Source organism: Manis pentadactyla, chromosome 4 (assembly GCF_030020395.1).
Source record: "Manis pentadactyla isolate mManPen7 chromosome 4, mManPen7.hap1, whole genome shotgun sequence".
Lineage (NCBI taxonomy): Eukaryota > Metazoa > Chordata > Mammalia > Pholidota > Manidae > Manis > Manis pentadactyla.
Window position 1 is genome coordinate 12,368,593 of NC_080022.1, and position 14,116 is coordinate 12,382,708.

The window sequence follows — 14,116 nt, forward strand, 5'->3', positions numbered from 1 at the left end:
TGGGTCTCAGGAGCCTGGGAACAGAGCTTTGGGGACAAGGGCATCTCTGGATTCATGCCTGTGACTTGGGTCCCAGGCTCCTGCTCTCATGGGCATCCAGCACCCTTTCTCCTACCCACCAGGGAGGCCAGACACGTAGAGTAAGAACAAAATTGTTTGGTGATTAAATCAGTTCAGCTCCATTCAATATTTGACAATCATGTATTGTTTCAGCTGTATGTGATAGTGCTGGCTGGTGTCATGTGGTCGGCCTAGGCTCCTCCCCACTTCTGCATCTTTGAGAGCCTCCCCTTGTCTTACCAGGTCAAATCCAGATTCCCCCAGGCTCCTCATAGCCCCTGCGGTCCTTGCTCAAACTTCGGCTCTCCTGGGTCCCTTGCTGTTTGTTCTCTGTTCCTGCTGTGGCCTCAGTTGGAACACCTCCCAAACCTGAGCCTGTCAGACCTTTGCTCATCCTTCAAGGCTCTGTGCAGGGGCAGCCTTGTGCCCGAAGCCATGCCCCATGCCCCAGTTAGTGCGAGCCTCCTCCCTGTCGGTACCAGCTCAGTCTCTGGTGGTTTGTATTTTTCTCTTGCTGTGTCTGCCTGCCTTGTCCCTCAGTGAGCAACTGGACACAGCTGAAGCCTCCCAGCCCAGGGGCTGCCGGGAACAGTTCTTTGGATGTGGGATCAGCTGTATTGATTGACTGATGGGCTGACTGAAGTCATGTATACTCTTAAAGGGCAAAGGTGCAGAAGTGACCCCAATCCCTGGACACAGCCTGTGAATGGGGAAGTCCTGCCCATTCACCAGGTCAGGGGCTGGGCTATGATTCAAGACAGTAATAATAATAATAATAATGCTTATCATGATAATGATGATGCAATGACGATGACAAAAGCGAGTCATCATCGTAAGAGTAGCTAACATTTAGTGAGCACATACAGTGCCCCGGGAGCTTTTTGTGCTAACTCGGTCCACCCTCCCACAGCCCTGTAAGGCAGTTACTAGCGTCGCCCTCTTTGCAGGTCAGGAAACTGCAGCTCGGAGGGGTACAGTGACCTGACACTCATGCAACCAGGATATAGCAGAGCTGGAGCCTGAGCCCACGTGGTCTGACCGTGAAACCATAGTCACTGTGATGATAATGGCCATGTGGAAAGGGAGGCCTTGCCCCACCGCCTGCCCAGCAGATTCAAGTGGCCAGGGACCAAGGGCACTTCAGTGGCAGGGTGGGTCTATATCCAGAAGCCCAGTAGTATTACGCAGGGGCTTTGTGGTCAATTATCCTAGTACTTTTTAAACTTTTAAAATGACAACCCGTAGATATGACAGCAGGAGTGAACGCGCGTGTGTGCATTCAACAAATACTTATTACGTGCCTGTGGTACGCTGGGCCCTGCATCAGACGCTGGGCTTACAAGAGTGAGTGAAACAGAGAATACCTGCCCTCAGGAAGCTTATGTTCTAGTAGGGGAGCCAGACAGTAAGATTAATAAAACCTATAGCATATCACATGTTGATAAGGGCCACAGAGACAAATAAAGCAGGCAAGTCACATGGGGCAGGGGGGCGCCCACGACATCTCCATGGGCAGTTTTTGTCGTGGCAGCAGCCTTCCTGGGAGATGACGTAGAGTAAAGACCTGAAGGAGGTGAGAGCAGGGGAAGATACCTGGGGGAAGAACATTCTGGACTCCAAGATTGGAGGTGCAAAGGACCCGAGGCAGGGGCAATCTGGCATGTTCTCCATGAGCAAGGATGCTGGTGTGGTAGAAGGGAGTGAACCAGGGGAGGGGACTGAGCCAGAGGAGGGCAGTGTTAGTAACCCTTAAGGGGTTGCTAGGAGGGTGGACCGAGTTAACGCATATAAAGCTCCTGAGGTGCCGTCTGTGCTCACTGAGCGGTAACTACTCTTAGGATGATGATCTGCTTACGTCGCTGCCTTCTGCACACACATTGTAGATGTATCACTGCAACAGAAGCATCAGAAACAGTATCAAAATAACACCAAATGTGATTGTATTAATATTGTAATAAGACATTTAAAAGTATCTTAAATAAGCAATTCATAAACAAAGCCAAATACTGCCTGGGAATCCCCTAAGTGGTTTTGTGACCCACCAGTGGGTTGAGAACTGTAATTTGAAAACGTCTAATCTGGCTTCCTACTCATCCCCTGGATTTCCTTTCTTTAGTTCATCATCACAGGCCCAAGTGTCCAAGGGCTCAAGCAGCCTCCAGGAGGCAGCCGGGCTTAGTGGAGAGTGTAGAATGGGAACAAAGACAGATCTGGGCGCACACCAGGCTCCTTGCTTATGAGCTGTATGACAATGGGCGCATCACTTTACTTCTTGAAATCCCTCTGGCCATGTCCTATAAGGTGGGGGCCCTGAGGCTGAACCGAGGAGCCACACGGGCGCATTCCAGGGTCTCTGTGAGGGTTTCTTTCTCCACACCTGAGGAAGGAGCTGGTGCCATAGGCCACATCGTTGCCCAGTGGAGTCCGCCCCTGCCGATGTTGGTCCATGGGGATCCCAGGCTCCCAGAAGAAGAGGCTGGGTCCCCACCTCAATGGCTTCCATCTGCTCGTCATCCCCAGAGGAAGTTGGGAGGCAGGGTGAGCTCTGGGCTTATGCTGAAGTTGAGCAGCTGAGGAAGGGACTTCTTGAATTTGATACATTTCTGCAATGTTCTGCTCTGGAACACCCCCCCGTCCCCCCGCCCAGGTCACTGTTGGGGAGGGACTGGATTTTCTGGTCAGAGAGGCCGTGAGAATTGGATATGTCCCTGTGTCTCTCTGCTCCGTCCACCTCCCCCTGCCCCCATTCACTCATTGCTGCATCTAAGAGTACCTGCTGGGACTGGGTCCACACACAGGGACTGGCCAGTGCTGACCTCACCCATCTCAGGCTGGGAGGGGACTGTGATTACAACAGGTGCTATTGTGTGGTCGTGCACATGTCCAGGCACTCTGCCAAATGCCAAATCTTCCCCAGTGGTTCTCAATGGGGGTGGTTTTGTCCCCCAGGGGACTTTGGCAATGTCTGGAGAGTTTCTTGGTCGTCGCAGCTCCCAACCGATCTGGCCGTGGCTCCACCAATTCCCACCCCTCTGGCTGGCTCCCCTTTTTTCCAAGCACCAAAACAAAGGAACTGGGCTCACTTACTGTGTCTGGGGCAGCGCGGCTGCTGGGTCTGGGTCTGTGGGAGGAGAGCAGAGGGAACCGTCAGGCCAGCCCGCCCCCTTTCCCAGCCTCCCCCGGGGTGCCAGAGACTAGGCCTGGCCATCGTGGGTGCCTGCTGGGTTCCTGTCTCCCTTCCTCCAGCCCCTGCACGGTCATTAGGCTCCCTGCCCTGCCCTGCCCTGCCTTTCCTGATCTTCAAAGAGGGCGATGCTAGTAACTGCCTTGCAGGGCTGCTGGGAGGTTGTACCAGTGTTGCTGACGGGTAGAGGACAGGAATGCTGAGCTACACATCCTCCGGTGCCAGTGAAGACCATGTGGCCCTTATGCCACAGTGGTGAGACTGAGAAACCTGGACGTACATCTCAGCTAGCATCAGGTCCAGTTTACAGAGGAAGAAACCATGGTTCAGAGAGGCGAAGTTACTTGCCTGGAAACACACAGCTGGGAGGGGGCCCAGAGAAGACTGACTGAGCCCAAAGCTCATGCTCTAAGTTGTGGCGTGAGTTGTGACAGGAGGAGGGGAGGCCCTCTGCAGACTTGTAAGACCAGACCACACTGCCCTTTGGTTTGGGGTGGGCTTGCATGAGGAAGGGGGATGGGCTTAGCGAACTCCTGAGGTCCTGTCCAGCTCCAGCTTCTAGGAGAGAAGTCTTCTAGGGGAGAAGACTGGGGGATCCCAGTTTGGTGAAATGGTGGAAAGGTGAGGGCTTGTTAAGTTCTTTAGGAGTAGGAGAGAGATTCCATTTCTTCACTTGTTTAATGAAAGCTGTGGAGTTCTAACCAGGACCAGTGCAGCATCTGTTCCCTTAAAGGGGATGGTAAAAGGGCCTGCCCTGTGGGGCCTGAGATTTGTAGGGCAGCACAGTTGAGCAGAAAACATCACATCGTTATAGGCTATACATTAATGGATGAAGAAAAAGGGTAAGACAGAGAAGGGGGGCAAGACCTCCTTTAGTTAGGGCTGTTAGGGGGCCCCACTGCCTGAGCTCTGAAGGACGGCAGGAGGACGTGGCCATGAAGGGGATCTCCTAGGAGGGAGAAGCGGGGCGTGAGGCCCCTTTGCGCAGACCTCTGTGCTGGGAGTGCAGGCCCCTAGCCCTGTCCCAGCCAGTCTGTGCCCTGCTCCCTGAAAGCCGCTTCCTTCAGGCTCCAGATACTCTCATGAGCTGTGATGTGCCGCCGTGCATATCAAATAAAGTGCAGCGCTCAGAAGAAGCCTATATGTGCTCATTCGCATGCGAAAAACACAGACACATACGCACACTCAGAAAGGCTCACAAAGGTGTGTGCCCACATGCACACGTGCAGATGCATTTAAAAAGGCCCCTTGCTCAGAAAATAGGAAAATGGAACACAGGAAGATGAAAAACTTAGGTTCAAGTGCAGATGCACACCCGCTTACTGTGGAAGCTTGCTCCCTCCCCTCCGTGCACTGCTCATCTGCTTTGACCCCTAATCCAACCACAGGTCACCTCGGAGCACGGAGGGCCAGCTGGTCTGCACGTGGGTTTACTCTAGTCTCTGGGAACTGCCCTGGTGCCCTCTCTCAGACCCACAGTTGCTCACCCCTTGCAGCCATCTCCCTTGACCAAACCCTGAGACCCTGCAGCTGGCTAACTCCTCCCTTCCAGGAGATCAGCTGGTTCCTGGAGGCCCAGGCCCCTCCCCTGAGGCGGAGGACGACCCTGGAGAGGCCTTTGAGTTTGACGACAGTGATGATGACGAGGACACCAGCGCTGGCCTGGGCATCCCAGGCATTGCTCCAGAGAAGGATGCAGATGCCCCACTGATCGACTTGGACTCCGCCCCCAACACTGGTAAGGTGTTTCTGGGAGCCTTGGGTCCTCCCATTTCCGGGCCTCTGGGGTTACAGAGAGCTTAAAGCTGGGTGGGAGCTGCCAGTGAGGCCTCACAGCCCCTCCGCTGTCCTCAGAAAGCAGGACGGGAAAGACCACTGGCAAGAAGCTGCATTCCGTTGCTTCCCTTAGGAACTGGAGATTCCTAGCATTCCTGCAGCATCTGGTGCCCTTTGACACATTGTAAATGGAAATGGTTGGTGCTGGTTGCGTTTTGGACACAGTTACTGCCCAGGGCGTGTATGTCTGAAGCACCCCGTCCCCTGCAGCTTCTCCCAGGGAATCACACCAGCCGGATGAGCCACCTCCCTCTCTGGCTCCCCGGTCCAGTCGGCCATGGGGAGCTGGTGGCTCTGGGGGCGGGAAGGGCCCTGATAAGCTTGGTGTTAAATGGCAGCTTCTTGGGCTCTTGGACTCTGTCATCTGGGAGGGACAGGAGACTGGACTAGCAGGAACTTCCTGTGGGCTTGAGGACAAGGGGCTCCTTGAGGAGCTGGGGACGGGGGGCAGGCCCAGAGCAGGCAGGGCGGCTGGTTCCAGTTGGCGTTGGGATGTGGGCCATGGGGGTGGGGGTGGTACAGGTAGGGCAGGGCAGGGAGCTTAATGACCGTGCAGGGGCTGGAGGAAGGGAGACAGGGACCCAGCAGCCACCCACGATGCCCAGGCCTAGTCTCTGGCACCCTGGGGAGGCTGGGAAAGGGGGTGGACTGGCCTGACGGCTCCCTCTGCTCTCCTCCCACAGACCCAGACCCAGCAGCCGCGCTGTCCCAGACACAGTAAGTGAGCCCAGTTCCTTTGCTTTGGTGCTTGGAAAAAAGGGGAGCCGGCTGGAGGGGTGAGAAACGGTGGAGCTGTGGCCAGGGGGGCGCAGGACAGGACTTTGGCCCAGGAGGAAGGCATTTCAAGATCCCTGGGCTCAAAGAAGAAGAGGTCAGTCCCTGAAACTCATGTTACTTCTTCCTTTATTTTGCTCACAACCTGTGAAGAAACAGAAAATAGGCCTGGCTCTGCCCTTTGCTAGCCTTGTGGCTTGAAGGAGTCACATTAACTCTCCCAATGTCAGTCTGTTCATGAGCTGAGTGGGAACAGTGTGCCCACCCAGGGGTCTGGCTCTCGGATTTCCAGTGCACTGTCTGCCCACCATACTGTGTTTGCCATTGCTGTTTCTTGGCTAGTTCCATTCCCATCCCCTTACTGGGACTTGCTGGGGACACTGTCCTTCTCTACCTGGGGGGCTGTCTGAGGCAGGGCAGCCTAATCTCCAAAGGCCTGGATATGGGGGCTTTGGCCTGCCTTTTACTCTGGCCCCAACACTGGCCATGGGTCCTTGTGTAAGTCGCAGTCTTCTGGGCTTTGGGTTCTCTTCTGTAAAACGGGCCACTGCTTCCTCCCTGCAAGTACGGTGGAGTAAGCCTCCTAGCGCTGAAGCAGGCACCTAATCCAGGCGTTTATTTTCGCCACTGTTCCCTCTGTGGTCTTCTGGCAAGTCAGCTCAGGGTTGGACTGTGCATTTGGGGGTTGGGGGCCCTGAAAGCTGAGGCCTCTGGGAGCTTTGCCCACTGCTGCTCACTGTTCGGCTTTGGGAACTTGGGTGCTGAGAGAGTCCCCTTCTGAGGGCAGCATTAGTGGTGCATGTGAGCCCCGGGGCTTACGGCCAGGGGCACTGGGGACCCTGAGTCTAGGTACTGGCCACGTTGGTCCGGGGACGGTTGTTTGAGTTGCCCTTTGTCTTCCTGGTGTGAGCTGAGTCAGGGGGCTAATCCTCATGTATCACCCACCCTGCTGCAGGTCTCTGAGATGCAGATTACAGCCCTGGGCCCCTGGAGCCACGGTGGGTCTGGATTCAAATCCAGGCCTGGAGTCCTTGCAAGTGCTCATTTGCCCTATGGAGTGGGTGGACCCTAGGAAGGTTTCTGCTGGGCCTGCCATTGTGTAATTAAGGCCTGAAATAGAGGCCAGCCTCCCTGCCCTGATTAGGGACCTGTAATGAATCACCAGTCCTTCTGAGATGGCTGTGACCTCCTGGGGATTATAGCCCTCTTGGGTGGGCCAGGCATGAAGCACCCCAGAAACCCAGTCTGCTGGGGGATAGAGACACATCAAAATGGGACAGAGAAGGATGCCCAGGGGACTGGAGGGGACCAGTGGGGGTTTTGGCTGAGCAAGGGGGTTTAAATTCCCTGCAGGGGAGAAGAGAGGGTTTGGAAGGAGTGGCCACACCGAGGAAGCCACTCCGCAAAGGCACGGGGTGGGAAACTGTGTGGCTAGTGAACAAGTGCACCCCCTCTTGGGGTTCGGCGCTCCTGGTTCTCTCAGGCCCACCCTCCTGGGGAGCTCTGTTCCACGGCCCCAGGGTCAGGAGTATGGCAGCCTAGCCCATCCCTGCCCACCTTCTCTCTCTTTGTCCTAGGGACCCCATGACTGCAGCTACATTGTGTTTGGCTGGTACCAAGTGCCATGCTGGGCTGTGACCCAGTGGCCCCCAGAGCTGGTGCAGTACGGCGTAGTGTTCAGCAGCCCACTGCTCAGGACAGCTCAGGGTGGGCCAGGTGTTCTGGGGAGAGGGGCCCAGCCTCTGCCTTTAACTCACTGCAACACCGTCACCTGTCTAGCTCATCCTGGAGAGACCCCAGCCCGTTGAACACCGTCTCCTGGGGGCACCAGGGTGTGAGTCCTGCAGGCTCAAATCCCTCAGTCCTCACTAGCTGGGTGGCTTTGGGCTGCCTGTGAACCTCTCGGAGCCCTGGTTTCCATGTCTATAAGATGGAGATAATGTCCACCTGGACGGTTCATAAGGAATAATAGGTGGGACTGGTCGTGGGAGGCACTAAGTATGCCCATCACGCCTGCTTCTGCTCCTGCCTCCTGCCAGGCTGGATGTCCCCAGGGCAGTGAGGCTGGAGGGGCAGAGACTGTGTGCCCCGTGCCTCGGACTTCTGGGCCATCCTGGATTGCGGGGCCTGTGTTTCACCAGCAGCCTGCGTGAATAAGCACCACTTGCGAGCTCACTGCATGGGGCAGACACAGGACATGAGCCCCTGCAGAGCATTATCAGGGTAGGAGTCTGCAGAGGCCTCTATTTCAGCCCCTTCATTTTACAGGTGGACAGTGAGGGCGGGGCTGCCTGAGGTCACACAGTGAGATGCTGGCAGCCCTCGGATTCCCTGTCCAGTGCTCTCTCTGTGGTGCTCTGACTTCATCCCTGCCCTCTAGGTCTCTGTGTATTTGTTCCAGCTCCATCTCTGGGTGGTGATTTTCCACTCTGGAGACCTCTGGGAGAAGAACCATCCACATCACTTTACTTCTTGTTATCCAAGAGACAGGAAAAAAACCTTGGTTTTCTTTTTTTTTTAATAAACTTCCCTAAAGGTAGTCACTAAGCGAACGCTGCGTTGAAAAATCGCATTTCCAAGTGAGGACATTTCACCTCTTCGCACTGCATTTCTCCCAGTTGACCCTGCCTGGAGGTTTGGAATTGGCCTTGGGCTTCGCCTGGCTGCCTACCCGGCCTCCGGAGAAGCAGGAGCTGCCTGACCTGAGGTTCCTGACAGTGTAGCTGGAGTAACAGCCCCCATCTGGGCAGAGCTGCAGCCTTACTCGGGCTGCAGCAGAGCTCGGGCCCGTCAGAGCCCTTGTCCGCAGCTGGGGAGGGAAGGATGCGAGTTCAGTCCTGATCCCCACTTCCTGGCTGGTGAGCTGTCCCAGGCAGCAGCGGATGGGTGAATTGAGGGGTGGAGTCTGGGTCTGTGGGTGTCCGGAAGCTCAGGCTCTGAGCCACATGGAGTTGGCTTCCAGTCTTGCTCTGCTACTCTCTAGCTATGGGCAAGTGGCTTCCTGTTCCAAGCCTCACTTTCCTAGCCAGTAAAATGGGAAAATAAATCCACATTCTAGCAGGGCTTTGTGAGGCATACGTAAGTTAACATCCAGTGCTCAGTCTGGCTGGCATGTGCTGGCTGCTCCAAATGTATATGCAGTTGTTATTCTGGGCCCTGGTTTAGATCTGGTTTTAGAGAGAACTGGTTGGGCTCTGTACCCTGGGAGTCAGATGGATCTGGGTTTGATCTGCCTCTTACCTGCCACTACCCTACCTGCACAGGGAGCAAAATCACACCTGCTGGGTGGGCTGTTATGAGGGCGACTGAGGCTGACTGGCAGTCCAGATACCTTGGCAGGGGTGTTGGGTCTGTCTCTGGCTTTGAGGCCTGTGGTTTTCTAGTCCCTTTGCCTGCTTGGGCAGTGAGGAGGTATCCAGGCTGCTGTGGGGTAAAGAGAGCTGCTGGCATTGCTGGGTGTGTGTCATACTGAAGCCCCTGGAGTGGTTTGAGATTTGGGGCCATGCTGCTTAACAGTCCCAAGGAGTGAGGATGGCTGGGGTCTCCTGTGTCCTATTGCTGGGCAAATCAACCTTCACAGTGCTCAGCTAACTGCTGGCACGTTCTCTTTCCTCAACAGGACACCCCTATTATCAGACAATGCTAATATGATAATAGCAGCAAACAATGGTAATAATAACGTTAGCAATAATAACGATCATGTTTACTGTGTGCAGGCACTGAGCTAAACGCCCAGCCCCAGTTACTCCTATCTCCAGGAAGCAGATGCTGTCAGTACCCAGGTCACTGGTGGGGAGATCGAGGCTCAGGGAGTTGGGTGGCTAGGGTTACATATAGATAGTACATGCTCCTTCAGAACAGAGACTAGAACCAGGGCCTCGCTGACTGGGGGCAGGTGTGTGACCACTGCACTACCTCCAGGGATGCACTGGGGGCTCCATGTCTAAGCTCAGGACTTCAGACTTTGGCTCATGGTGGGATGTGTGGCCAGCTCCATGTAATGACCTGACAGTACATGTGTTTACTGGGGTAGGAACTTTGCCTGCTAAGAGTCGTCACTGCCTCACTGAGCTCTTGGGAGAGTAGTTTCCAAGCAGTCGGTGGAATGCTCCATGGACCTGACCTGGGGAGCCAAGTAGGGTGGCCTTGGCCCTGCCCGTGGATGATTCTGGGTGGGGCTCCTTCCCTGGAGATGGGAGCAGGGTAAAAGCGGATTCATCCCCCTATGGCTGGCACAGAGGTCCTGCGATGGTGGAGGGGTGTGGAAGTGTGACTCCCTGCCTGCAGGTGGGCTCCCAGGGGACAGGGATTTGGGTTGGTGAGGAGAGGGGGATATTTTTTGCTTCTGTATCCTCATGGCATAGCACAATGCAGGGCCCAGGGTGACATCCCTGTTGCATGAATGATGGGTACTGATGGTGGAAGAACCAGTGGGATCTGAAAGTCAACTTTCAGTGTCTCCATGACAACAAGGAGAAAACAAATAGTGTGGAAATGTGGAGTCTCTGGACCTTGGGTTCTGTCTCTGGCAGCTGATGGGGGCCAGGATGGAGGCCAGCAAGAAGGGAGTGGCTGAGTGGTGACCCTGCTGATGCCGATGGTGTTGGCTGTCATTTACTGAGCCACACACCAAGCTAAGTGCTTTGTCACCGGCTCTTGACTATGCCCATTTTGCAGATGAGCAACTGAGGCATAGAGGGCTGATGTAGTTTACCCCAGATCTCTTAGAGCTGGTAAATGGCAGGACTGAGCTCAACCTGTCTGACCCCACAGCCTTCTGCTGGAGCCTGCAGGGGTGGCCTTTCCTCGTGGGCTTTGAGTCCCATGCACTCACAGCCATGCTGAGCTCTCTCTGGGGCAGTAGTGGATGAAAGAGCAGATGACCGGTGGTTGCTGGGAAACGAGCAAGTGGGTAGCTGGCTTCCTGTACTTCCGTGGATTCAGGCCTGCCTTTCTCACCTCTGAACACCCTGACCCAGTGGACTTCAGCCCCCTCTGGAGTTGTTTGCTTTTCCTGTGCGGTTTGCTGCCATTCCCATGGGCCCCCTGTGGCCTTGGTATTTCCTGTTGGGTCAGACCTTTGGCTCCTGTCCCAGCTGTAAGGTTTCTCAGTGGCTCCCTGGAGGTACCTGTCCTACCTTTTCTGGGCTTATCCAGACCAGATGGACTGTGTTGCCCAGTGGCCAGCATTTCCCACCTGAGCCTGGACCCTGAGGGAAGCAGTTGGGCAGCTGGGTCCCTGGAAGGGCCCAGGAGACCTACCCTCCCTGGACATAACAGGCATGGAGAGGATCAGGCCAGGCTTGGGGAAGCAATGTTTGAACAGGCAGACCAGAGGGCCTGCCTGCAGCCTGGCTCTGGGGGGCACGGGGGCTCTTGGTGGGGCAGTTCAACAAGGCTGGAGTGTTCCCCAGCCCCCAGAGGGCATTCTCCCTGGGGAGGTCAGACAGCCAGTTCTCAAGGTTCTCCAGATGCTGCAGACCCAGTGTGGAGTTGTTTGGAATCCCAGGTTTGTCCTTAAACATTTCCACAAATCCGGAGCATCCATAGCTTCTGTGTCCTGTCCTGTGGGTCCTGCGTGGGACCTGAGACCTGGCAGAGATCAGCTCCCTGGTGGAGTCCCGCATGGGAAGGTGACTGGAACCAGGTCCCTTCTTCCATTACAGACCTCTTTCTGGCCCCTGAGCAGTCCCTAGGTTGGAAAAGCTGTATTTTGTGATGGTTTTGCTTTTCTTCTTTTCCAGCTCTGGTTACAAGGGCTTTTCACATCAGAGCCATGACCTCTGGACCACAGACTCTCTGGGTGCCCCTGTAAAGGCCCCCCAGTCTCTTCCTTGAAATAGGTGCACATTTGCCCATCTGTCACATTGAGTACATCTTTCGGGAGCCTTGGGAAGTCTGTTACTGGATCTCTGGGTGTGCGACTCTGCCTCATTCATCTTTCATCCCTACGGCCCGGCACAGAGAAGGCTCAATCTTACAGCTTCCAAGTACATGGACTTTACCGTTCCTGTAGTCCTTTCTGCACACATCTCGTTTTGATTCTCACAACTGTGGTAGGCAGAATAATGCCCCCTACCTCCACTGCCCTCTGCCAGCATGTCCACGTCTTAATCCCTGGAACCCGTGATCATGTTACCTTATGTGGCAGAGGGACTTTGCAGTGATTAAGTTAAGGATCTTGAAATGGAGAGATTATCCTCTGTTATCCACTGGGCCCAGGGGAATCACGAGGCCTTATAAAGGGAGGTAGGCGGGCCTGAGTCAGAGAGAGACTGAAGGATCCCAACCTCACTGTTGGCTCTGCAGATGAGCAGGGGGCACGGACAAGGAAGACAGGCTGCTTTCAGAGGCTGGAGAAAGACAAGGGAATGGAGCCCCCAGAGGGCGCACAGCTCTGCCAACACCTTGCTTGTACCCTAGCGTAACCCGTTTTGGACTTTTAATGTCTACAACTGTAAGATAATAAACTTGTATTACTTTAAGTTGCTAAGTTTGTGGAAATTTGTCACAGCATCGGTAGGAGATGAACACAGTAGCCCTGGAGGGAGGGGATTATTAGATCCCATTGTGCAGACACAGAGAGGTAGAGCCCCTGGTCAGGGGGGCGGGCCGGCAGGGGGTGGGGCTTGGCTGTCTGTTCTTCCTCTGCAGGCCCCACCCATCCTCCATCTAGGGCAGTGCTGGGCCTACTCTTGGCCAGTATTCTGCCCTCCATCCCTCTATCCAGCTTGCCTTTACTGAGTGCCCATGAGGGGCCAGGCACTGGTGACCCAGGAACAGCCCCTGCCCTCCCAGGGGTCGACATTCTGTGCCAGGTTGCATTATTTTCATGTGCCTGGTGTGTATACATGATCCACTGTCAGGTAATAATGGCCTACATGTGGTCAGCACTCATTTTTGCCAGGCCCTATTCTAAGATCATTACCTGCCTTGTCTCATTCATCCCCAGTACACTCTTACAGGCAGGCACTGTTGTAACCCCCATTTTACAGATGCGGAAACAGGCGCAGAGAGGACATGCCATCAGCCTGAGGTCCCGGAGCTGAGATGGAGCAGAACCAGGGTTGAACCCATTCAGCTTCTAGCATCAGCATTCTAACCCTCTACCTGCCATCTCCCAAAAAGATGTGGTTTGGATTCTGCCCACCTTACGCATTAGCTCCCTGGCCCAGGGCCCATTTATTGCTGTGTCTGCCTAACGCTCCATTTCTTCTGTGTGCAGTGGGCCGACTGACTCACCCGATGGGGCCGTCAGGAGGATAAAATGAGATGTAAGGATCAGTTGCTCAGTCAGCGAGCTGCTCTTTATCGCTGTCCGAGAAGGTGTGGGTCTGTCTGGGGCAGACTCCAGGGTGCAAGGGTCCCATGCTGGCCACTGCATTCCATAACATTTTCTGAGATATGTTTCTGTCCCTCTTTCTCTTTGTTTTACTTTTCTTAGTAATAGTCATACATGTCATTGTGGAAAAACTGGGAAGAGCAGAAAAAGACTAAATGCAAGCTTTAATTCTACCTCTGAGTGTTTCTGTCCAGCTTCATTGCTATGCAGATTTGTGACTATACATAATATTTTTCACAGGACTGTGGTTTTATTGCCTGTGATGTTTCATAGCTCAGTTTTTGACCTAATTACATACCATGAGCATTTTCCCATCGGAACTCATATTCTTCTTTGACACCCTGCATGGCTCTTGATAAGTTATTGCCAGGGTGCAGTGGCTGGCCATGGTCTGACCCTGAGCTCCAGGGCTCTCAAGATGTTGGGGTGGGAGGTGTGCACACCTCCAAGCAGGAGCTAGACTCGGGATCTAGGTTGGCATCCGTGGCTGTGGGGCCAGGCTTGTGTGTTGAGATGGTTTCATGGTTGCTCCCCACTGAGGACTGTGTTATGGATACCGAACTGGGGTCCCTCCCCAGATTCCCCTGGGGGCTCCTTACTACTCTGCTCCTTCAGTAAGTGGATTTGTGACCAGGTGTAGGGTGGCACGGGACAAGCAGGCTGGGTCCCAGAGCCCTCCTGTGTGTGAGGAAGAGCTGGGCTGCAGCAGCGAGGGGGTGAAGGCATGCAGGGTGGAGGCACTGTGCGCTGACCAAGGAGGGACCCTCTAACTGGAGGAGTGAAGGAGAGGAGGCGGTGGAGGAGGAAGGAACACGCAGTAGGATTTATCACTTGCCAGATGCTATGCTAAGTATTTACACACCTTTTCTATTTACTCCTTACCAGAACCCTAAGAGGGAGGTTCTGTCACCCCATTTCAC

The 14,116-nt window shown here is 54.7% G+C and overlaps 1 protein-coding gene across 13 annotated transcripts in view; it reads left to right on the forward strand.

Annotated features, from left to right (window-relative positions):
* ARHGEF10L (Rho guanine nucleotide exchange factor 10 like) overlaps positions 1-14,116 on the forward strand; it is a 155,729-nt gene that overhangs the window by 49,817 nt on the left and 91,796 nt on the right. For 11 of the 13 annotated variants that reach the window (XM_057499778.1, XM_057499781.1, XM_057499782.1 and 8 more), the window contains exons 3-4: positions 4,797-4,982; positions 5,764-5,797. The exons of the other annotated variants lie outside the window; for them this stretch is intronic. In XM_057499778.1, coding sequence (XP_057355761.1) covers positions 4,797-4,982; positions 5,764-5,797 — 220 coding nt within the window. The remainder of the gene's footprint in view (positions 1-4,796; positions 4,983-5,763; positions 5,798-14,116) is intronic. 13 annotated transcript variants of the gene reach the window in all.